The 25,074-nt window shown below is 43.6% G+C and overlaps 2 protein-coding genes across 6 annotated transcripts in view; one reads left to right on the top strand and one right to left on the bottom strand.

Moving 5' to 3' along the window:
* Positions 1-16,292, bottom strand: part of ODR4 (odr-4 GPCR localization factor homolog) — a 48,994-nt gene extending 32,702 nt beyond the window's left edge. The window contains exons 1-5 of one of the 3 annotated variants that reach the window (XM_090048348.1): positions 16,178-16,292; positions 11,428-11,562; positions 6,336-6,464; positions 5,793-5,888; positions 49-155 (exon numbers count right to left, since the gene is read on the bottom strand). In XM_090048348.1, the coding sequence (XP_089904474.1) occupies positions 49-155; positions 5,793-5,888; positions 6,336-6,464; positions 11,428-11,526 (431 nt within the window). In that variant the 5' untranslated portion in view covers positions 11,527-11,562; positions 16,178-16,292. Of the gene's footprint in view, positions 1-48; positions 156-5,792; positions 5,889-6,335; positions 6,465-11,427; positions 11,563-15,951; positions 16,119-16,177 lie in introns of those variants that run through there. The other 2 variants (XM_090048347.1, XM_090048349.1) reach the window with 2 other exon arrangements.
* A 104-nt stretch (positions 16,293-16,396) lies between these two features.
* TPR (translocated promoter region, nuclear basket protein) overlaps positions 16,397-25,074 on the top strand; it is a 60,694-nt gene continuing 52,016 nt past the window's right edge. For 2 of the 3 annotated variants that reach the window (XM_090048344.1, XM_090048345.1), the window contains exons 1-8: positions 16,398-16,645; positions 18,907-19,011; positions 19,435-19,508; positions 20,575-20,671; positions 21,261-21,364; positions 22,268-22,432; positions 22,693-22,785; positions 23,418-23,498. In XM_090048344.1, the coding sequence (XP_089904470.1) occupies positions 16,495-16,645; positions 18,907-19,011; positions 19,435-19,508; positions 20,575-20,671; positions 21,261-21,364; positions 22,268-22,432; positions 22,693-22,785; positions 23,418-23,498 (870 nt within the window). In that variant the 5' untranslated portion in view covers positions 16,398-16,494. Of the gene's footprint in view, positions 16,646-18,906; positions 19,012-19,434; positions 19,509-20,574; positions 20,672-21,260; positions 21,365-22,267; positions 22,433-22,692; positions 22,786-23,417; positions 23,499-25,074 lie in introns of all 3 variants that reach the window. The other variant, XM_090048346.1, reaches the window with a different exon arrangement.

The raw sequence follows: 25,074 nt of genomic DNA, 5'->3' as shown, positions 1-25,074 counted from the left end.
ACCCTTGCTCTAGGTCAAGGGCTACACACATGTACCATTAAAGGATACTTTTTTGTAGTGGAGCAAACTTGAAGAGCCACTCTGTCCAGGACCTCCTCCCCAGCAAAATTCCAAAGCCTCTTTTTAGTCACAGACTTCTGTACTGAAAAAACTAGCTGGGAGGGGGGAAAAAAAAGGTTATAAGATTTTTCTATACATTTCAGACAAAGGAGTTAAGGCAAGTTGCTGTATTACTAAAAACAGCCCTGTACTGCCATATGCATCTTTTTCACTATGTGCAACCTATCAGTTGAACCAATGTACAAACATTAATTGTTCAGGGTCTTAGCAATACAAGCTGACATTTGACAAGTCTGATTGGTGATTTTAAAATTGTCCCAGACAATCACAACTTCAGAGACATCTCACTCACAAAAGATTCAAATGCCAAGTATGAGGTGAAAAATGTTTCAGATACAGATTTCAGCCTGTACCGAAAGCTACCAAGGTATAATGTAAATGAGCATAACTCAGGTCGTCTGTCCTTAAAATCCTGTTGATTCATATTCATTTGCTGACAGCCTTGCTGCTTTTAAAATCCTTTATGGATTTGTTTGCTTCTGCTTCACTCTCTTCACCTCTCTCATTCAAGTCTCTCCATACAGCATGGTCTCCTTAACATTGTGCAGGCAGCCTTATAGCATCTCTTGCCATATCACTTTTTCAAGATCACAGCAGAAAACATAGCTATTACTTACAAGTCCTTCTACATCTATTATTAGGAATGTATTTGGTATATTTGTAAGTTACTTTACAAAAAATTATGCAATTGTGGCAGAGAAGAAAGGACTGATGTTATATTAACACTGTCCCTGGCCACTTGTCTGCAGAAGTTATCCACAAAAATGCCCTAATATGGAGCAATAAGGATGCTGATTCCAGTGACATATTGGTTATTACAGATGGGGTTGGCAGTGCCAGCAATTAATCTAATACTCCTCTTACCCAATTCTTTTTACTTGCTCATGACTTTGTCAAACTTTAACCATTTGGGATGAAATTACACTCTGAATGTTTGATTTTTAAATTCATTCAAGCAACACAGTTCTGCTATTTCCAAGAATGATATTAGAGAAAAATATGCTAATTTGTTCATGTCAGTTTTCTAGCAATTTTTCTCTAATACACTCTAATGCAACATACTTTGAAGCATAGACCTGAACCATGACAGAAGATTCCCTTATTTCTCAGTACCTTTTGAAATCACTGTGAAAAATATGAACAAATCTGGTCAATATTAAGTTCTTGGAATGGGAGAGTAAACTATAGTTTGCACATGCTCAGTGTCCTCACATCTTAAAACTGTCAGGCTTAAAGCTGAGCAGGACTTTCCATTCATTTGCAATGCTAAGCTGCTTCTATAGGCTGCTTCAGCACAAGGTACTGCAACTGAAAGCAAGGCTCCTGGCACTTCATTTAATGGTGTGATGGGATCTGTTTCCTGACCTCAACAATCACACCTCCTGCTATGCAATATATACATGGCAGGATGCACATTTTTTGGATGGGGGGGGCAGGAAATCCAAACCAAATTGTGCCACTACTATTGGCCAGTGCAGAGAGAATCCAGGTTTCACCTGCACCATCAGGTTGAAACCAAAGTGCCCAGTGAAGCAGTGTGGTCCCAGGACTAGGACTGCCAATCAGCTGATTAATCTGTCTCAGCCCCAGAATCCCACCAGAGCCAGCTGGAGACTCAGGTGTTATCCAAGCCAATTGTCTGTCTCAGCCCAGAAACTGCATTCCAAAAGGCTGCCAGAGCCCATGCACTGGGATATCAGAAAACCTTGATGAGTCCTTGCATGGGTTCTAAGGTCCAGGAAAGGTTCATAAATTCACCACAGATATCTGAAAACTGTATATGCAGCTGGGCTGAAATCATGGTTTTTAAAGATTCCAGTGCACAGGGTCCCTGGGATCAGAGAACCTCTCCCCATTCCAGGGTCCTCATGGCCAGGGTGCATCAAATGCCTTGTTTTGCAACTCCCTGGGAGCTACAGGGCAAGGCAATCAACTTGCCAAGTCATGGGGAGCTCTGTGGCTCCCACATCCCAGGACCTCTTGTCCAGTTGAGCTTCCCTGACTCAGCCCTTTGAAAACAATGAGGTGTACCACATAGATGTCAGCCTGATGATATGCAGGAAGCAATCAACCAAGCTCTACCACGCAGCTGGAATCATGCTACATGGTAAGGATCCTACCACACATTAAACTTAAGAAGCAAAGGAAACCAGCCACAAGATTGCTACATGTATTTTATGGAATAATTTTGTGGCTTGTTTCTTTGTTTTGCAGCATAATTAGCTGCCTAAATGTATGGCCAGTTACTTTTTAAGACACAATGGATTAATCTTGCCTTAAATGTCATGTCTTCCAGGTTCCCCAGAGATCCAGTTTCTCCTGTGTTCTCAGTAAAGCCCTCTGTTGGCCTGCAAGGAACACAGCAGCATTTCCCATACTTTTGGGCACACTTTTTTTTCTAAATTAGAAGTGGCGACCAGCCCACTTCGTTTTTACATTTGAAAAGAGGATGTGTACATGTGTATATGCACAGCGTAAGGTACACAAGCCTTACGCAGTTTTTTGGCCCTGCAGGATGGATGAGCAGTGCCAGGTCACTGTGGGCTGGATGGGTCTGGTTCATGGATCTATTCCCACTGCACAGGGCCTAGAAGTGTGGCAGCAGGGGAATGGTAGCAGTGTTAATTGCCACCGCTCCTCTCCCTGCCTATTTCCAGACCTGTATAATTTTTCTCAGCATACTTCTACTGCTCTTGTGGCACACTAATATGCTGCAGCACACCCTTTGTAAATCAATGACAAAGGAAAATTTCCAATTCAAACGTAGAAGAAACAAGACTCTCTTGAAAAATAGAGGAGAATGGGCCAGAGAGCTATGTTGAGTCAGCACTGAAACCCAAGAGCTGAGGAGGGGACTCTCTGGCCAAGAAGACAAGGAACCAAAGGATCTCAAGACTCAGCTTACGGTCAAGAAAACATTACATGAATGAATTTAGAAGAAATACCCAAAAGGGAAGGAGGAGGGCAGTCAGTTATGACTGGGGAAGGCTCAGCAGAGGCAATCAGAAAAAAATTGTGCCCACAATTACTGAGTTTCACCATTCCTGGGCTGTCGCTATATCTCTATGAAACCCACTGCGTTTTCTCCCCCAACCACCGCTATCATTTACAGTGTTAATTCAAGAGACAGAGGTCCGTGGTGATTCTGAACATCCCAACCACGCTGATGATCCATGAGTTCAGCTACAGTTGTCTCTGGAACAGCCTTATTGGCTTAAATCTGGGTTTAGACCATGGGTGAGTGGGGCATGCACATGAATGTCCTAGCCAAGGCAAACTGCTGCTGCAGTGTAGACATCCCCTCAGAGCAAAAAATGGATAGTGCTAACTTAAAATTATTCAATATTTTTTCTTCTCATTTTCCAATGTATGACAATATGCTTCCTTTTTTAAAAAAATACAGGAAGTCCTCGACTTACAACGTTTTGAGTTACAACATTTCATACTTACAACATTTATAAACTGACATCCTATTTCAACTTTCTGACGTCAGTTTCGACTTTACAATGCTTGCTCCAACACCACACCACGTCAGCGAACAAGTTCACTGCATCACCCATCTCCCTGGAGAACATCTGTCCAAACTTCCTTGGACACTTTCTTTAAGAAAGCAGACAAGACTCCAGAAAAACCTGCAGCCAAGACTCCTGAGAAGACTCCAGGTAAGAACCCTTCAAAAAGTCCAGCAAAGTCACCTCAAAGAAGTCCTTCCACATCAATATAATTTCTATTTACTATGTAAATCTATTAATGTAGCTATATGACTCATCTATAATTGACTGAGTACAAAATTCCTGGCTATTTTTGGCGAAAATAGGGTATTGCGCCTCGGTTCAGGAACCAATCCCCATTATAACATTGTTTCTTATGGGAAAACCAGTTCAGAGTTATGTTTTGACTTAAGATGTAGTTTTCAGAAACCAATTATGTCGCAAGTCTGAGAACTGCCTATACAACAGCAGCATACTGTTCAAATCCAGAGCCGAAGGATCAATTTGTATTTTCCTTGGGAGCTTTTCTGTATTTTCCATTGCATGGATGGAGAACCAAGGGACAGAGATATTAAAGGGACATACCAACTAATTCTGGGTGCCTAAATTTTCAGAAGTAGATTTCAGTTACAGTTTTGAATGCTGAACATTTCTACAGAAGGCCTCAGAGCTGTCCACCAGAAAGAGAAACTGTTTAGTTTCAAAATTTGTTGTGCAGAATTTTAAATGGCTTACCTAGAATAACAGAAATTCTGGGACAGGTGCAGAGGTAGAATCCAGCTCTATAGAGCAGCATTCAACTGCCTTAGCCATGAGACCATGTTTTTTCTTCCTTCATAACCCTGCCTCATTCACTCCTAATCTGTGCAACAAATAAAACAGAAATCATGTCCACAAGCTCCTTGACCAGGCAACCTCAACTTGTCTCTAGAACAGGTCCTTCTAGAGCACTGAATAACATAGGAGTCCCATGGGGGAAGGGAGGAAAGGGAAGGAGACAGTATTCAGAGGTACTGTAACCGTTAAGGCACAGGCACAAAGCAAAATTCAGACTGCAGAGACAACTAGTTTTGACCTTTCTAATTTCTAAGCATTTGATTTTGTTTTCAAGAATGCTAACTTTTTTGCTTATAATGTTACATAAAAGAAGGAGGCGCATAATCTGTACCCATATATTTAGCTACAAATTTTAATTCATGAGCTACTCTGTGCTGAAAGTACAACCTAAAGCTGAAATCTGGATTTCAACCTATAGGGGCAGAGTTAATCCTTACCAGTGATCAATTGTAATAACGTCTCTCTCTCAATCCAACTATAAAAATAATGACACTGTAACACAATACATAAACTCCCTCATATGATCACTAAAGCACTTCATGCAGAAGGTATGGCAGACTGGCACCTTAGAGAACTATGACAGTAGCTGACAAGGTAGGCTGTTGTCTATGAAAGTACATGCTTCTCCAAACTTTCTAAGGCTGCCTGTACACAGTGTGGAGGCTGCTCCAATGTGCTGTAGTTACAGCATGTCAGAGCAGACTGAGTCTGCTGGAGCATGGTAATTACCATACTCCAGCAGCCTCCCATGTCTCGTGCATCAGCGCCCCTGAGCTTCAAACTGGTGACAGGGCTGTTTTAACTTAAGCTCGTTGAACAAGCTTTAGTTCAAGCACCCCCGCCACCATTTTGAAGTACAGGGATGCTGACAAGAGATGCTGCAGTGCTTTAATTAGAGTGGCTCTCAAAGTACCATCCATAACCCCCAGAGCATGTGTAAAAGTGCCCTAAGATGTTGGACAGATGGTAAGGCAGGGTGGCTTCAGACTAGAATAGCTAGTCACCTCCAATAAACACCTCACCTGTAAAGATTAATATATTCTAATGATAAATAATAATGTAATATAATCCCCAAGTATAAAAACAAATACAAATTGCTATACTTAATGAATAGGCATTAGTTTCAATTTACACGCATTCATAATTGATAAACTAGAACTAAGAGCATAAGAGTCCTGTTTTTGCATTAAATAGGGGCTATTTTTGTTTTCTGTTTGTAAAAGCATACTGAATGTATTCAGGACCAAGATAAAGCTATTCTGTTGCATAACAACTATATACATAAAATACCAACACTCCTTGCCCCACATAGCTCTTTCTTGGTGACACTATCTAGCCGCTTACCTTGCGCAAAGCATTTTGGGTGTCTTTTGCCAGCTCTGGAGTTGCAATAATAAATACCCCAAGAACTAACAATCCTCCTGGGAGCATTCTAGACACCTTACAAAATAAATAGAAATGCAAGATTAAGTATTATCATCACACTTTTATGAACTTAAAGAAATATACCTCTGATTTATTATGCTAAGTCTGTTCTTGGTGGGGGGGCAGTGGAAGGCAGGGAATAGAAACAAATATCCAAACATGAGTGTAGCTTAAACTGCAAGAATGAAGCTAGTTTAGTTATTAAACTTCCCATACACTGTTCTCCCAGTTTATTTTATTTCAGGCAAATTTCTGGGCTGAAAATCCATAAGCTATATGGCTTCAAAAAAAAAACTGGAAATGTATTTTAATTTTATTCAGAACAATTTGAATTTTTGATTGACATCTACAATTGGCAGTTCATAAGGAACTGTGTTCATACAAAGAAATAGGGTATAAAATTATGAAAAAAGAAAAGACTATTTCCTTTCATACTTTTTTAAAATTATGAAATTGTGCTACCTGACTAGCATGTGTTGTCACCCATTCTTCATCAATATCAGCCAATTTTGCAGGACAGTAGCTTTCCTTCTGCTCTTCTTTTGGAGGTGTTCTAACAGCCAAAATCACATAATCTCTTTGTGGGGAGCACTTTAAAGACAGAGAAAGGGAGGAAAAAAACACCAAAATGAGGTTGACATTCAGAGCCAAATGTAATGACCATAGTACTTTTAAGTGTTGTCCAATGTATATAGTTCATATCTATAATGCTCTATTAAAAATGCATTATTTTTTCTTCTTTTGCCTATAACTATCCACATTTGTCTGTATATATATTTTTAAATAGTAAGACAAGCAGGTTACAGCATATGCAGGAGGTGGGAGCCATACAGATGTTTCAAATTACATACAACTTTACATTCCAGCAAACATAAAAAACTTCCAGCTTTAACCCTGGTTGAAGCAGACAGAATTAGGACCCAATATATATATGTCCCCCATGAATTAGCCAAAATGCTTAATTCATGACTTGTTCCACAAGAAAAACAACTCTGTTCAGTTTCAAGTGTGCCACGGAGAAGATGACTCCATAGTATCATGTTGTCATTCATGCAGACAAAACTCCAGCTGGTGAGCCTGAGTGGCACTTCAATGCACCCACAACATCAGAAGTGGTTGTCATTCTGGCTGGTGAACAACATGGCCATTGAAACATTGTGTTGCAACTCAGAAACAACTCCCTCCAGAAAACTGCTGAGACACATCGATCATATGATGCACTTCAGTATCCACTAATTTTCTGGAAGGGTGATGATGGCTACCATTTTGAACTGCGACAAACAAACCCAGCGACAGGCCTGCCAACTCAAAAGAAGATTTCTGCCATGGACTTTTATGCTTACAGGATGATACTGCAAACTAGAAGTTTCAATCACATCTTGCGATGCAAAGAACTCTTCCACCAATTTGCTGTGGACATGTATGCCAAAATTGAAGCAGAAAGATTGAGATTCATTCGAATGAACCAAAAGAAACTCAGAGCTGAAAACTATGTTCACCTCAGGGATGCCATGAACAATGACGCAGATGCTGCCAATATTGGCCAATTGGTCATCTTGCCTTCCAGTTTCACAGGTGGGCCTCGCTACATGCATGAGTGCACTCAAGATGCCATGACATATGTGGGAAACTATGGCTGCCCTGATTTCTTCATTACCTTCATCTGCAACCCAGCTTTGGCGGAAGAGGCTAATGAACTGATGCCAGGCCAAAAACCACAGGATCGGCATGATTTGCTGGCAAGAGTATTTCGACAAAAAGTGAAGGCATTAATGAATCTCATCAACAAGGGAAAGATTTTTGGAGTCACTCAGTGCTACATGTACACAACTGAGTGGCAAAAAATGTGGCCTGCCACATACCCACATTCTGCTGTGGTTTCAGGATGAACTTCATGTCTACAGAGTGGATGACATCATTAGTGCTCAACTTCCAGATCCAGAAATTGATCCACCTCTGTTCAGTATCGTCAAACCACAGATGGTGCATGGTCCCTGTGGAAGCATCCACCCAAACTCACCATGGATGAAAGATAATAAATGCACAAAAAGGTTCCCACGCTATCTTCTGAAAGAGAGACAGACTGGACAAGATGGATATCCTCTATATCGTCGGAGAAAACCAGAAGATAGTGGATTCACAACAACCATCGTAGTTCATAGTTCTGAGGTTCAAGTTGACAACAAATGGATTGTTCCATACTGTCCTCTCATGACTCTTCAATGCACACATCAATGCTGAGTACTGCCACTGTGAAATCAATCAAATATGTCTGCAAGTATGTCAGCAAAGGATCTGTGAAAATTACAAACAGGCTTGCCAGCTCAGAGGATTGCTGGAGGATGATACACACTGGAACAGCACATTAGAAGAGGCAGCTGCAACTCAGTCACCAGGGATGCTGCGAAACCTGTTTGCCATCATGCTGCAGCATGTGGCATGTCAAATCCTCAACAACTATGGGACAACCACAGGGAGAATTTGGCAAAGGATATTTTCCATCAGGCATGAGTGCAAAATCCAAACCTTGAACTGGACTACAGTGATGCCATCTTCAATCAAGTTCTCATTATCACTGAAGACAAGATCAAGGCTTTGGGTGGCTCTGACCTCAAAACCTGTGGCCTTCCTGACCCACAATGAGATAATAATGAGCTGATAAATGAAATTTTGAGAGAGCGCAACTACAACATTGACCAGCTTACTAAACACATGCAAGATAGTGAGCCAAGTCTGGTCCCAGACCAAAGAGAAGCCTTCAACAAGATTACTAAAGCAGTTTTCAATGCGAGTAGTGGCATCTTCTCTCTGGATGCTCCAGGTGGAACTGGGAAAACTTTTCTCCTCGATCTTCTTTTGGCCAAAATCTGGCAGACAAACAGGATTGCCCTTGCAGTGGCATCATCAGGCATTGCTGCCACACTGTTGCCAGGAGGAAGAACAGCTCACTCAGCCTTCAAGTTGCCCTTAAATCTTGCAAGTGCAGAGGCACCAACCTGCAACATTGCCAAGGGTACCAGCAAAGTAAAGGTCCTGCTGAAGTGCCAGCTCATTGTCTGGGTTGAGTGCACAATGTCTCACAAAGCTGCTTTAGATGTTCTTGATTGCACCCTCCAAGATCTTCAACATAATGACAAAACAATGGGAAGAGTGACTCTGGTGCTGGCTGGGGATTTTCAACAGACACTGCCAGTCATTCCACATAGCACCAAAGCTGATGAACTACAGGCCTGCCTCAAAGCTTCATACATTTGGAAAAACATTCAGCAACAGCCTCATGACCAACATGCGACTGCATCTAACAGGTGATGCATCTGCTGGAGAGTTCACTGCAAGCCTGCTCAAACTGGGAAATGGGGCCATAGTATCTGTGAATCAGGATGGAACTCTCTCAATTAATAACATTGGAAAAACAGTTGCAACATTTCAAGAACTGAAAGAGGCAGTTTTTCCAAATGTTGCACATCACTTTCACGACCACAAGTGGCTATGCCAAAGAGACATCCTGGCACCAAAAAATGATGCAGTCAATATCATAAACAAAGACCTTCTTTCTCAATTGCCTGGCACTGTGCAAACACAGAAGTCAGTGGACACTGTCCCAGATACCAATGAGGCAGTCAACTTCTCAGAATCTGGACCCACCAGCACTCTGCAATGGAACACGATTGGCTGTTAAGAAGCTCATGCCACATGTCACTGAAGCCACCATCATGACTGTCCATGCAATGGGAAAGGATGTCTTCATTCCATGCATTCTAATCATTTCCTCTGACCTGCCATTTCAATTTAAACGGCTCCAGTTTCCAATCCACCTCAGTTTTGCCACGAGCATCAACAAGGCACAGGGACAATCATTCAAAGTTGGCCTCAACCTGCAAAACCCATGCTTTTCTCATGGCCAGCTCTATGTTGGTTGTTCCAGAGTTGGCAATGGCAAAAACCTTTTCGTCTTGGCAGCAGATGGCAAAACATGCAACACTGTCTATCCTGAACCTCTACATGGATAAAAAAAGTGTCAAACACCATCATAAACTGGGATAGAAAAATGTGATGTGAAATCCTCAGTGCTATGCTAAAGTCTTGCAAAGTAAACAAATAATTCTACCTCACAATTCAGTTAAAACATTTAAATGTTCAACTTTTATAGGTTTTTGGTATGACCAAAGGCTCACAGTGTCAAGCTGTATCACACAAGTAAAATAGGGTACAAAACTAAACACATATACACAGCTTATTAGTAGAGGGAAATAAGAAAGAATGAAAATATATTATTTATAAAACATTAAAATGTGATTACTGCAACCCGTACAAAGCTGGGTACTTTGGCTAGTATATGCTATAACACAGGGGTGGGCATTCTAGCTGGCTGGTGGGTCCCCTAAAAAATTTAGAAAAATAATTATTTGCCTGTGGCTGCCTGTCAAAGATAATATGGCGCCAGCAGCAGCAGGACCCAGGAGGAGCCAGGGAAAGGACCCAGTGGCATAGCAAGAAGCCCTGCCAGAGCCCACCCCTGGGAACTAGGGTGGGAGTGTGGAATGCTGCATACTATAGGACCAGGTGGGGACTGGCCCCGGTCACTGCCACCACATGCAGCTCCAGGGACTACAACACTCCAGGGACTCCAAGGACCCACTCCCCCCTAGTTCCCAACTGCAGGTACACACGCATGTACCCATATGCTCCCACCTCCACCAGTCCCCCAAACACATGCACACCCTCCTACACACACTCTCACCCCACCCACCATAACCTCCACCCTAACCACATACCCCACAGCCATACCCATCCCCCAGACACCCACCTAACCCCACCACAATATACAAGAGTAAGACTGTATTTTGAGCTATTATGCAATTGTCTCTAGATACACTATGCAAATATACATAAAGCAGAACAAAAATATTTTAAAATAAAATTAAAATAAGTTAAAGCAATTTTTTATTTTTCAGTGCATGATTTTTTTTTTTCCCCTGGTTTCAAGAAGGCAGCACCCTCCCTCCCAAGAGGACTACTTCCAGGGCAAGGGGAGAGATGTCCAGTGGCAAAGGTCAGGAGTTAGAGGTGGGACTTCCAGATCCAAGATGGTACCCAGGAGGCAGGGCACCCGTCAAGGGGTAGGGCTACCCTTGCAACTCTCAACAGTTCACCAAAACTCATTAAGTGGCCTTCCAGCCAAAATAACTGCCTACCCCTGCAGGAATGAAAATAAAGAAGTGAAATATAAAAGTGCTGGTGTTATATCTTCATAGTCACATGTACCAAACCACTTGGAAAAACAAGTTGGAAATCCAACTGAGCCTGTCATTGTTTGGAAGTGAATAAACTGGATTCCCCAAGGACACTTGTAAGTTTCTGTATAAACTCACTGCCTGATAAATGTTCAATATTATATTTATGGGCTTAATCCTACACTATGAAAATCAACTAGAATGCTTTCATTTTCTTGAACTGAAGCAGAGCAAACCCCTAGTCAAACATATTATTAATTGCAGTTACACATATCCACTAAAGAGGCCAACACATGCTTACATCAATATAACACACTTACCTGTCCTATCAGCAGGCCAGTGGCAAAAACCTTTGGCTTGGTGCTGAGGTTTGAAAGATACTGTCCAACAGTTTCTTCCACAAAGTAGCTTCTTCCCATTACTACAACTTTGCAACTCAATTGTCTTGCTTCAGTCTATGAAATAATTAAATATATTATAATGACCCCAGCAGCAGTTAAATTTTTTTAAACTTGAAGCAACCCTCTATATTTTTATAGGGGTGCATCAATAAAGATTTTCTTGGCCAATACCAAAAGCCAATTATTAACCAGCCATGTCGGCTGATACCGATCTGATAACCAATTTACGGAAATGCAACCGGGCAGCATGGAGAGCAGCACCCTGAGGGTAAAACTGTGGAGGGGAAGGGACATGAGGGAGTGAAGAAGCATGGGAGGGGACAAATTGAGGCCCCCGCAGTTAGGAAGGGAATGGGGCAGAGGCTGGGGCTAGAATGAGCTTTAGTTCAAGCTCCAGCGCCACCATTTTTAATCACAGGGACACTTTTAGGAGGAGAGCCAAGCGGGGCAAGGGCAGAAGCAGGCTGCCCACTGTTGGCTCAGGGCTCTCCACCCTGCTGCCTTTCCCCCAGGAGCCATGCACTGACTGTGTGTCCCCTGCCTGGCCAGAAGCAGGAGGCACAACTTGCTGCCACCACTGCTGCCAAGTACAAAGTGGGCACATAGCCAGCATGTGGCTCCTGGGCCAAAGGCAACACAGTGGAGAGCCCCGAGCCCACAGCAGGTAGCCCGCCTCCACTCCACACACAAATTTTGGGGGAGACACATGTCCCCCATGCCTTCCGAAGCATGTGCAGCAGGAGCCAAGCTTCCCAGACAAGCCACTTGCAGCTCAGTCCCACAACCCGCCCCATTTGCACGGGGCCTGCCCCAGCCCCACTCCCTCCCCCCACTCCTTAGTGCCCCTCCCCACCCTACCCCAGCTGCCAGAAGCCCACAGCTGGGCTGCTGCGTTTGGGGGGACTAAGCCCCATTAGCACCCCCCCTCCTTCCACTGCCAATGATGGGAGATCAGCCAGGAAGGGACTGAGGCCCCTGTCACATATTACACTTAAAATGCTATTACCCATTCATCATGCCATGAATAGTAGCTCAGCCACATGTTCTGGCAATCAATTGTGCAACAAAACAAGACAGTCACCACAAAAAAAAATGCCACAAAACTTGTATTACTTTTATGGCTGATTTCTATAGGACCTTAAATTAAACATGTATCATAGAAATTTTACTATACGGCCTGATGCCAGCTGCGTGGTGGGGCTTGGTTGACAGATTCGCCCCTCCACCACAGTTGGCAGGATGACAGCTGTGTGATCCAGCCCTGTATTGGGCTGCATCCCACTGTGATCAGGATGCTGAGTTCAAGGGACCTTATCAGATAGTGCACACTGCAACCCAATAGGTTGACTACATTGCCCTGCAGCTCTAGTTGAGGCTAAGTAGCCAGGCATCTGACAAATCCTAGCTAACAGGACCCTGGGATAGGGGAACCCAATCACATGTTCTCATGCACTGAGACTTCTAAAAACCATGTGTATAGCCTGGCTGCATATGTATAAGAGTTGCTTGGGCATTCAAGGATGAAGTCAGGAATCCCAAAGCACAACTGGAGTTGCAGCTCCAAGGGACATGAAAGGTACACAAGAAGGGTTTCGACAAGTATGTCAGTAACAAAAGGAGGATAAGGGAAAGCTCCCCCCTTACTGAATGAGGGAGACAACCTTGTGACAGAGGATGCAGAAAAGACTGAAATACTAAATGCCCTTTTCACCTCCGTCTTCACAGGCAAGGTTAGCTCCCAGACTACTACTACACCTGGAAGCACAGTTTTGGGAGGAGGTGAGCAGCCAACTGTGGCAAAAGAACAGGTTAGGGACACCCAAGGGTCCTGAGGGAGTTGGCTGATGTAACTATAGAGCCACTGGCCAGCATCTTTGAAAACTCACGGTGACTTGGAAAGGTCCTGGATGACTGGAAAAAGGCAAATATAGTGCCCACACTTAAGAAAGGGAAAAAGGAGGATTCAGGGAACTACAGACCAGTCAGCTTTACCCCACTCTCTGGAAAAATCATGGAGCAGATCCTTAAGGAATCCATTTCTAAGCACTCGGAGGACAAGAAGGTGATTAGAAACAGTCAGGATGGATTCACCAAGGACAAGGACAAATGCAAAGTCCTGCACTTTGGATGGAACAATCCTATGCACCGGTACAGGCTGGGGACTAACTGGCTAGGCTGCAGCCCTACAAAGAAAGGACCTGAGGGTTATAATGGACAATGAGCTGAATATGAGCCAACAGTGTGCCCTTGGTACAGAGAAAGCTATCAGCATACTAGGCTGCATTGGTAGGAGTGTTGCCAGCAGATTGAAGGAAGTGATTCTTCCCCTCTGTTCAGCATTGGCTGTGTCCAGTGGGCCCCCCACTACTTATGTGGACTCTCCATCCTTGGAGGTTTTTAAGACCTGGCTAGACAAAGCCTTTGCTGAGGTGATTGAGTTGGGGCTGGTCCTGCTTTGTGCAGGTGCTTGGATTAGATGACCTCCTGCAGTCCCTTCCAGCACTCATTTTTTATAGCTGGAGGGTGCCATTAGAAAACAGTCATCTTGGCTAGGCACTGGTCTGCTGATACTACTACACCTTCACCCTGTGCCATACTGTGATGCTTCTCCTAAAATTTGGGTTACTAGATTGTGTGCCCTTGCTGCAAAGAAGGCTACTGGCATACTGGGCTGCATTAGTAGAAGTGTTGCCAGCAGATCCAGGGAAGTGATTATTCCCCACTCTTTGGCACTGGTAAGGCCACATCTGGAGTCCTGTTTTGGGCTCCCCACTACAGAAAGGATGTTGACAGATTGGAGAATCCAGTGAAGGGCCATAAAATGCTTTGGGGTGCTGGGGCACATGACTGCTAAGGAAAGGCTGAGGGAAATGGGCTCATTTAGTCTGGAGAAGAGAAGAGTGAGGGGGGAATTAATAGCAGCCTTCAACTACATTGGGGGGCGTGTTCCAAAAAGGATGGAGCTAAACTGTACTCAGTGGTGGTAGATGACAGAAGAAGGAACAATGCTCTTGAGTTGCATCAAGGAAGTTTAGATTAGCTATTAGGAAAAACTGTCTCACTAGGAGGGTAGTAAAGCACTGGAACAGGTTACCCAGAGAAGTTGTGGAGTCTCCATCCTTGGAACTTTAAAGCCTTGGTTGGGATAGTCTAACTGGGACAGTCCTGCTTTGAGGACTAGATGACCTTCTGAGGTCCCTCCCAACCCTCACTTTCCATGATTCTAATATTCACAACACATAGGGACCGACCCTAGGATCTGTGAACTTCTCAGCTGATCTGCAGCTGAGACCTTAAATACTGTATGTGCAGCTGGACCATACAAAAAGTTTTCTGACATCTTGGTGCACAATACTTTTGGACCAGCCCAAGTGAAATCCTGGAACTGGGACTCCCAATGAGATAACAGATTATTGGTTCCAGCCCCAGAACTATACTGGAATGTCAAACAAGCTCCACCGCAGTCCTGGGGCTGAGACTGATCACCTGCTGATAGCTGGTCCCAGCCCCAGAACCACATCACTCTCAGACTGCCCCAGTGCAGTTCTGGGGCAACCATCATGTGATGGTACAGCCCTGGGACAACACTGGTTTATGCTAGGTTGCGGGCACTCCGCTTTCAACTTGCTGCAGGGGGAGTCCAGGATCATGAACCCAGGCCTGCCCTGGCAAAATAGCCTGATTGGGATCCGATCCCAAATCCCCAAATCACACATACTGTTATACACATGTAGCAAAGCAGGAGGCGCAATTGTTGGGACTAGGAATCAGAGCCCATTGTGCCATTAAATTAATGTGTGCAGAGCCTGAGCCTGTGCTTCTCTCCTCGTGCTTTGTGGCACGCGCATTCAGAGTTGCTGAGCTGATCTTTGCATACTTGCGCAGCTGTACAGAAATGCAGTCTCTGAAAGAGGTGATATCTTTTATTAGACCAGCTAGATAGTGGGTAACTGCAATTTATTATTATTATTTGCAAGCTTTCAGGCTTGTAAGTCAATAAAAAATATTTTTTGCAACTATTCGCAAGCTCTTGGGCTTGCAAATAAATACAAAAGGAACTTGCAACTATCTAGTTGGTCTAATAAAAGATATCGCTTCTTCCTCAAGAGTTGTGGATGCTTTTGCCTCTAGACTAACACAGCTACAACCTGTGTCTCCGAAAGCCCCGCTGAAGGAGTTGAAGCCTACCTATGACTAAGCAGGAAGTTTAGACATTGCACTAAGATTTAAAGGTCTGAAATGAGCGGGGGGGGGGTTGTTAATTTTAATAGGCTCGTTTCAGCAGAGAATTATTTTGAATGCGACAATTCTACCGTCGTTTTTGCCCCCAATCACGAAGGAACTGGGCCGCAAGCCATTCCAGCTGCAGGAGCAAGGAGGGGATACACTTCCAGCCACCCCGGTCCAACCTACCCTCCCCCGACCGCGCGCCACGCTCACTACCTTCACCCTCAGCCCCGGAGACCGCTCTCGGAGCTCAGCCACACACTGATGTGTCCCAGCCTCACGTCACCAGCATTCACCAGCCTCCCCGAGCGCTTACTAATGACATCATCCAATCGGCCCGGATACCAGCTATAAGCGCGGGAGAAAGACATTACTCCCCACCCCAGCTCCGCCATTTTTGGTGTGGCAGGAGGAAGCCACTGCATTTCCCCATAGCTCGCACCTCACACGCGTCTTTTTTTAAATTTGTTTGCTTGTTTCAAGCCAGCAATACCCTAATGTTCGAGTTCAGGCACTTTAAACCCACTGGCCGGCATTGCGGGCCTCACTCAAAATGGCGGGGAGAGCGCCACCCTCAAAGGCGGAAGTTCCTCTGCCCCACTTCCTGTAGACCTAGCTCCCGGCATGTTGCACGATACTGGAAGGGGAGAGGCGGTGTTCGCGCATGCTCTGTACGCTATCTCTGTCGCTGCCAGGTCGGAAGGCGGTGGGAAGCGGTGGCGGCAGCGACAGCGACGGCGGCGGCGGTTGTCAGCCAAGATGGCGGCGGTGCTGCAGCAGGTCTTGGAGCGGGCCGAGCTGGCCAAGCTCCCCAAGCTGGTGCAGGGGAAGCTGGAGCGCTTCCTGGCCGACCAGCAGAGCGAGATCGACGGGCTGCGGGCTAGCCATGAGCGCTTCCGCGTGGATAGCGGTGAGCACCAGGTGCAGGGAGCCTGGGGGAGTGGGCCGCGCGGGGAGGGGCCTGGTTTGTGGAAGCCGGGAGCGGGTCAAGTCGGCACGGACACCGCCTGGTGGTGGCCTTCACAGCCGCTCCGTTCTTGCGGGCAGGCAGGCCTCGGAGTAACTGTGGGAGGGAGCGGGTGGCAGGGCTCGGGCCTGGAAGGCAGAGGGCTGCTGCTGCAGGTTGAGGGCAACACTGGGCTTTTCCTGGCAGGGGTGGGGGGTTTGGGCCAGGGCTGCACTTGGGGTGGCCAGTGGCTCTGGGAAGGGACTACGGGGGGGGTTGCAGCCACCCCAAAATTCACTGTGGCTCCCTGTATGGCAGCACCACCACCTGCCCCAAGTGCAGTTTCCCCCTGCCAGGAAGAGCCAGTGCCACCCCTGACCCCAGCCCACAGCAACAGCCTGCCCTCGCCCCCTGCACAGATCCAGGGGACATACGTGGCCCTCCCCCCATGCCTTCTGGGGTGCACGCAGCAGTGGAAACCGCCCCTCCCTGCACCCCCAGATGAGCCACAGCTCCATCCCGTGTCCCGCTCCATCCCAGCTGGGCAGCACCCAGCCCTGCACCTGCATCCCCCCTTGCCTCTTCCCCGTCCCTCAACAGACTTACCACCTAAACACTGTTCTCCATCCTGCCAGGCTACAGCATTGACAGTCAGATCAGTGTCGGCCAATATAGCTTTTTAAAAATTGGTCGTCGGTATCGGTGCACCTCTGGAATTCTGTAAACTTTCATCTCTCTGTGTGTTGTTTTCACTGCCTGTGATGGGGATGCTTTTCCTGTCTCTTAGGGGTATTTTTAACTGAATTTGCTAACATCTGAAACTCTTTTGTGCCCCATTTTTGGAAAACTAGTAGTTTATATAATCATTGGTTTTATGAATAATTTGAAGACTTTCTAACCACCAAAGAATATCCGTTAGAATTTCTCAGTTGAAAAAGGCTGGTCGTTTTCTTTCACTTTATGATATAGAAGCAGGAAGAACTCTGTTATTTAAAATTGTAAGTGCTTTTTGAGAAGAGCATAGATAAGAAAATTGTGCTCTGTCAGAAATGGAATATTTCTCTCTTCTGTTGTTCCAAGAAAATAGTAACATCAGAGGATGTAAACCAGGGGTCATCATTATATTATCTGTAATATTTGCTAGAGATGCATTGATATGACGGTCCTGTATTGGATTGACAGCAGTATAAGGAAAAGGCAAAGGTGGCACTGGGAGGGGGGGTGAGAGAGCTGCAGCAAATTTTGGGGTGCCTGCCCCCCCCATATCCCTGCTCCTAGCTCTGCCGCCACCTACCCCGAGTGCTACCCCAGCCCACAGCAGCAGTTCGCCCTTGCCCCACGCAAATTCAGGGGCATATGCTCTCCCGGGGTGCGTGCAGCAGCAGGAACTGCTCCTCCTTCCCTGTGCCCCCTCCCCCCCACCATGAGCCATGGCTCCATCTCACACCCCGCCTAGCTCTGCACCGCCCCCAGCCCTGCTCTGTCCCTTGCCTTGGGGGCTTCAATCTGCTACAGCCCCGCCCCCCCCCCCCCCAACAGGAGCTACGACCCTCTAACAGGGGCCAAAATCTGCCCCCGGACATTGCTCTCCAAGCTGCGTGACTGCATGTCGGCAGTCGGATTGGTATCAGCTGATGTGGCTCTTTAAAAATTGGCTACCAGTATCGGCCCAAAAAACCTCTTTATCAGTGCACCCCTAATATTTGCTAAGCTTTTTGCTACTATTATTCTGTAGCTTGGCAAATATATCTTACATAAAACTTTTATTTTATTTAATAAAGAAAAACTAGAATTGCTACTTGTTATAGTTTATAGGTCATAAAGGTTTTCTTCTAGAAGTACTTTGAGCCATTTTCCAAGTTAAGCACTGATGTATACCCAATTACATGCAGTTTTAGAAATAAGCTATAGTGTTGTAAGATCTGTTAAACTAGCATCACCACGTCCAGTTAAGGTTACTGCTACTAAAACAGAAATAGTTACATAAGTACAAAAACTGTAGACCAGCTCATTGCGCAACACAGAGAAATACAAAATAAACTTCTCATCAAAGCCGTAGAACAGCATAAACAATGCTGGCAATAGGTATCAATGTATCAGAAGGCTTGAAAAAGAAAATCCAGTTTTTCTTCAGATTCTATGGCAATATTTCTGGATGTTTTCCTGATGGATGGTTTTCTGATATGGTGTTTGAAATAGCATTGACATAATGTGTCATTCTGCAGAACAACAATACTTTGAAGTTGAAAAACGTCTGGCTCAGAGTCAGGAAAGACTTGTAAATCAGACACAAGAATGTCAGACCCTCCGTCAGGAGTTAAATAAACTAAGTAAGTATGTAGTATTTAAATAAACTAAATATGTTGTATTTTGTAAGTTTTTCCTTAAATCTTCTGAAATTTTTTTGAAATGCTTAAAAATGTGTGTCAGATAAATCCATAAAATAAGTGTCATTCATAGCTGCACTCTACACTCAATTGCGCTGGAGTAAAATAGCCTTGTATATGTTAAAAAACTGAAGTTCAGATTGAGGAGATCCTTATTCCCAGAAGGGTTAGCCTGGAGACTCCCTAACATTGATTAGCCTTAGATTCTTTAATATTAATAAGAAAACCACTATGTTATTTAATTATTTTGTTGGAGAAGGAGAAATGTTTAATTCTTGTCAGACTTGAAAAACCATGAGTTAACTAAATAAATACTTCAGCTTCATTTTTTAACACTGTTTCTTACTGTTCCATATTATACCATAGATGAACAGTTGAAGTCCCTGAGTGAGAAAAACAAAGAACTAGAAGCTGCTCAGGATCGCAGTGCAGCTGTCCAGGTACAGGAAGTGCTGTATATAACCATATAAAGCAGTAGTTTTTTGAATTATTTTGGAATACATGGTGAATGTTTTGTCTGGTGTCTGTTGGCAGTAACAACTTATCTGATACATTCATCAAGCATATAGATTAAAGCCACTAGGGCCTCATGTGCACTAACAACTTTTAATCTTTTTTTAAATATTTAATGCCATTTTTTGACTTTTAGCTCAGTTTAAGTGGCTTATATTAGTTCAGTTCTTAAATTTGTTTAGCTTAGATTCCTTAGGTCAGGTCTGTGGGGCTGCATTCAGGTAGCAGTTCAGGTCCAGGGACATACAGATGCACAGTGCCTCATTTGGGCAGCACTGCACCAAAGGTGCATGACAGCAAAGATCCAGGTGCATGTCATGGCACAGAGGTCTGGCCAGGTAGCATCACAGAGCTGGAGGCAAGCAGTTGAGCAGAGATGCATTTAGAAGCAATGCAGACTTGAAAAAATGACTGTAGGTTGCAGCCCTCTGTCTCCACATTGCCACCCAAATGTGACTGTACAGCTGCACACTCCCAGCTCTGTGCACTATGGAATGGTGTCTGGTTGGCAGTACCAGGTGCATGTGGCAGTGTGAAGCTGTGTGTGTGCATTTTCAGTAGCTCACTGGACTATTGGTGGGCCTGGTGCAATGGTTCCGTGGGCTGGATCTGACCTGTGGGCAGTATATTTGCTCTAAGGAAGTCTCGGTACTCAAAGGAGTGGCAGTAGTTCAGTAGGAGACATCTTTTCCTCTGAACTAGAACTAAGTGTATTTATTAGCATAGAGCTGTAAAACAATGGCAGATGCAAGATTCCATTTTTTTCTGAGTCAGTAACAAATTTGCTTGCACTATTCCCATGAGGTCTATTTTTAATACTTCCACTTTATCTTGCATGCCAAGATTGATAGTTTGGGGTGGTTTTTTGCCGTGAGCATGGTTAGGATGACAACTTGTGCTTATTATCTGTGGATAATAATTTACTAGTAAGTTTTTAAATAATACCCGTAGGGTTCAATGAAAACTAAAAACATTTTTGTTGTTTAATTTAAGAGTAAGCTTACCAGAGAAAAAGAAGAATTGGAAGCTGAAAAAAGAGATTTAGTTCGAACGAGTGAGAGACGATCTCAAGAAGTTGAACATTTAAATGGTATGACCAGCGAATATATTTAAAGCATAATGAGTATAGATTACTTTATGGTGCAAAAAACCCACCTCCTTCTAGGATTATACTTAAACCTAAACTGCATAAGGGTTCTCTCTACCCTTTTTAATGGGTAGTTCTTAGCATTATAGTAGAAGGGGCAGGGAATTAGTAGCGGGAAATAGAGAAAATGTAGGCCGTGTACATGATGTAGTACAGTGCTGTCTAGAAATGGCTGCGCTGGTTTCAGATGGGTTGGTATGTTCATACTGCCTAGTAGAATACTGTATACGGATACAGCTTGTTTTTTGGGATGTGCAGAGCTACTTCTCAGCTAGGATAATTATCCCAAATGGGTCAGTGTGTTATTGTGACAATCCTGGGTGTCTGCATTGGCAGGTGGACCTGCAGTCAGAGAAAGTCACAGAAAAATACAGTACCTTGATAGATCATATTAAATTGTAAAGACCTATTACAGCGCAAACTTGGAAGCATTTTTCTAAACTAACTTTCCTTATGCATAGGATAGCTGTTAATTTACAACAGTAACTGATATCACTTAAGTTTTTTTTTTTCCTTCATTTTTTTTTTAAAGAGGATGTTAAACGTTTAAATGACAAACTCATGGAAGCAAATGCAGAAAAAGTTAAACTTCAGTTAAAGCTAGATGAACTTGAAACATCAGATGTCTCTGTGAAGGTGAGTAGTGTTTTACGTGTGCAGTAATAGCTGTAGTAGTGATGATTATAATTTCAACAATGTAGTTTTCTGTGGGCACATTTTAAAGTTTCTATTATTTTTGTATGAAAATCATTCTTCCCTCAAATGATTGACCATCCTTATTGTTAAATTAGCCCATCATGAATGTGTGGCCAAGGGTCGTGGCGTGGGGAGCACTCGCCAGCTGCATGGCATGAGGCGTGGCCTTGGGGTGTGCCTCACGCTATGTGTGGGGGGCAAGGCGCGCAGCTGTACAATGCTCCCCACATGGCACCCTGTGGCCACGTGCCACCGCCCTCCCCACCCCGCTCAGCACACCCTGCTAGTTGCTTCCCATGGGGGGAGGAGGGCGCAGCCACAGGGTGCCACATAGGAAGTGGGCATGGGGGGGCCATGTACTGCAAGTCATTGGGCACCTTTGTAGCTGCTGAAAAGGAGAGATTTTCCTCACTTCTTTCTCCTCCCTGCACAGATCAAAGTCACCCCTGTGCAGGCCAGGGAGCAGAGCTGGAATGGTTCCACTTGTCCCTGTGGTATTGCAGATGGGTTGAACTGAAGAGAAATCCCCAACCCTGATCTCCTCTTCCCTCCAACTGCCTTACACAGACTGAGGTGGTCCCGATCTGTTCAAGGGGCTGGTGGTAGGGGCAGCACAGCTGGACCCATCCTGGTGCTGGGTTGAATCCAGCTATACAGAATTGAGCCCCTGCCTCCTACACAGAATGGGTTTTTCCTGGCACAGATGTAGTCCACAGCCTCTGAAACCCCAAATAATAGCAGTTAATATGCTCACACAGAAAGGAAGGTTTTGCAAAAAAAAAAAAAAAAAATTGTTACACATGCAATGCTACTTAGCTTTATCTGTTGCAATTTTATTTTTAGTACCGTGAGAAAAGGTTCGAGCAAGAAAAAGAATTGTTGCAGAATCAGAACAATTGGCTAAATGCAGAGTTGAAGGCTAAAACAGATGAACTCTTGCATATTGCCAGGGAAAAGGGAAATGAAATCTTGGAGCTGAAATGTAGCCTGGAGAACAAAAAAGAGGAGGTAAGATTACAAATGGAAAAAATAATTTTATTAATAGTAGTCTTTAAAAAAATTAGATCAAGACAGCAGTTTTCTGGAGTCTGTACTCTTTGAATGAATCATCTTTTGAAAACTAGATGTTTCTTGTAGATGTGTTCATGGGAGTGATGTCCTTAGGGAAATTTTGGCCTTTGTGGTGGTGTTGAACTTAGAAATTGTGAAAAATGTACATGGTTCAAAAAGCAAAATAAATATGGATCTATCCTCTGTCATTTACCCAGGTTTCTAGAATGGAGGAACAAGTAAGTGGTTTAAAACAAACAAATGAAAATCTACAGAAACATGTGGAAGATCTTTTGAATAAGCTAAAGGAGGTAAGAAGATGTCTTAAACTGTAACTTACTTTAATCTTGTAACACTAACTTTAGAATTACTTTTGATGATAAAGATTTTTATCAGCTATACTACCTTGCAGAAAAATTCAGTAGTGTGTTCTCCAAATGTGCCTCATTTTGTAAATTTGTTGCTGGAGTTGCCAAAGTTTTAAAGTGATTTAGAATATTCTTCACAGTAAGGGTGGCCAAAATTTGGAATGGGCTTCCAAGGAAGGTGGTGCTCTTCCCTACCTTGGGGGTCTTTAAGAGGAGGCTGAATAGGCATCTGGCTGGGTTCATCTGACCCCAGCGCTCTTTCCTGCCTAGCCAGGGCGTCAGACTCAGTGATCTGTTGAGGTGCCTTCTGACCCCAGCTTCTATGAATCTATGAATTGCATGTTGCAGTACCTGGGTATATCAGGGAGGGTTTCTATAGGACTGAAAAACAAATTAAGTTTATTAAGGGCAGCACTCTAATATCAAACATATTTGATGGAGTGAAGAAGGAAGACCAGTTTTTAAAAAAAAAAAAAAAAAGTTATTGTATGTTAACTTCACTCTGACTTAGGACATGAAAAATTAAATACATGTGAAACAGAAATAATGCTATTACTGTTGTTCTTATTTATCAGGCAAAAGACCAGCAATCTGGTATGGAGGGAAGATTCCATAATGAGCTAAATGCCCACATAAAATTATCTAACTTGTATAAGGTAAGCTGAAGGATGTTAAATACATTTGAACTTGACACTAGGTTCAAGGTTTGACAAATGGTGCAGATCAAAACATCTTCCAAGTCTATATTTCCACCTTTAGCATTTCATTAATATGAACATTGTGTTACTAATTTAGTTTCTTCTGATCAATGAGTAGTGACACTTTTAAATAATAAGAATATTAATTAAAGTACAGGTCAGTTGAGAACTTTCTGAATGTGTAAGATATGAGTGCTAGCTTTTACATCTTGAAAGAAGGGAAAGGGGAGAAATGTGCTTTGTTGATTTGGCTGAGTGTCTAAAATGCTGCTTACTTTATAGATTGAGGGTGATGTTGATATATTTCCCACTTAATTTATAAGCTTATTTTCCCCAATGAAAATTTGCCATTCTTCTTCATAGTGTTGATTTAAAAACATTATTTAATTCACTCTATTGCTGCTTCTTAGTGTGTAAATGTGAATTATAAAACGTAATGCTTACACAAGCATTATCAATATGTCTGTAGTTGACTTTGTCAACATTTTTCTTGTGTATGTTTCTTTGATGACCAGGGGTCAATGTTCAGGTTGAGAAGAGAATTGGTTGTGGTACATCAGCTTGGAATAAGTCTATGTAAGCCTATAGTCCCTTCATAATTTTAAATTTTAGACCTACTCACTTACATGAGGCCCTTCAGAAAGGTTACCACCAATTAACTAGAAGTGTGACCCTAATGTATGTATCTTTAAAGTACTTTAAACCGTGTGTGAAAACTGATCTTCAGAAGTGATCTCTGCTTATAAAACTACAACAAACTCAAGACCAGTTTGCTTCTGAATGAAAGCACTCACATAAGTGTTTAATGCACTTTCACTTTTTAGCTTTCCTGAATGTTGCTGTGTAGACAAGACACAGAATCAAATGTAGTAGAAATAAGTGCTTTTATTTTAGCTCACATCTATACAAAAAATACAAATGGAACTGTAGTATTTGCTGTTAGTAACAGCTTGCTAGATATGCTTTCTATTGCTGAACTACTTCTATGTATACTTAATTAGACACACACGTCACACATTAATTGGATACCCTCACACATGTAAGCCGTATACATACGTTTGTATGTATGTACGTACGTCAGGGGTAGGCAACCCCCGTCACAGGTGCCAGAGCATGGTGTGCACAGGCTTTTTTGCTTGGCATGTACAACAAGGATCTGGCGCTTCATGGCTCCCCCCACCATCCCTCCCTGGCACACCAACATTTCACAAGTCGAGGTTGCAGGTGTTTTTTGGCACCCTGCCCATGATATACATATATACATAAAACATAACTGCCTTGTTTAACCAGGCTTATTTATAGTGTAACAAGATTTTTATAAAGGATAACATGTTGTTGTTCTAAAAAAAATCTATAAAATAACGGTATGCCCAGTAGCAAATGGTTAGATCACAGGACTAGATGTCGAAAGATCTGGGTTTCGTTTTGAGCCATATCATTTAGTTTTCAGCAAGGAACTTAAGACCAGCTTGTAAAAAGTAGCCTCTGGCTAGTACTACAACTTATGGATGCCCATCTTTTCACTAAAGGCCTG

The sequence above is a fragment of the Crocodylus siamensis genome, chromosome 5 (genome assembly GCF_052110815.1).
Source record: "Crocodylus siamensis isolate JL-2025a chromosome 5, ASM5211081v1, whole genome shotgun sequence".
Classification (NCBI taxonomy): domain Eukaryota; kingdom Metazoa; phylum Chordata; order Crocodylia; family Crocodylidae; genus Crocodylus; species Crocodylus siamensis.
This window is presented reverse-complemented; position numbering and strand designations above follow the sequence as displayed.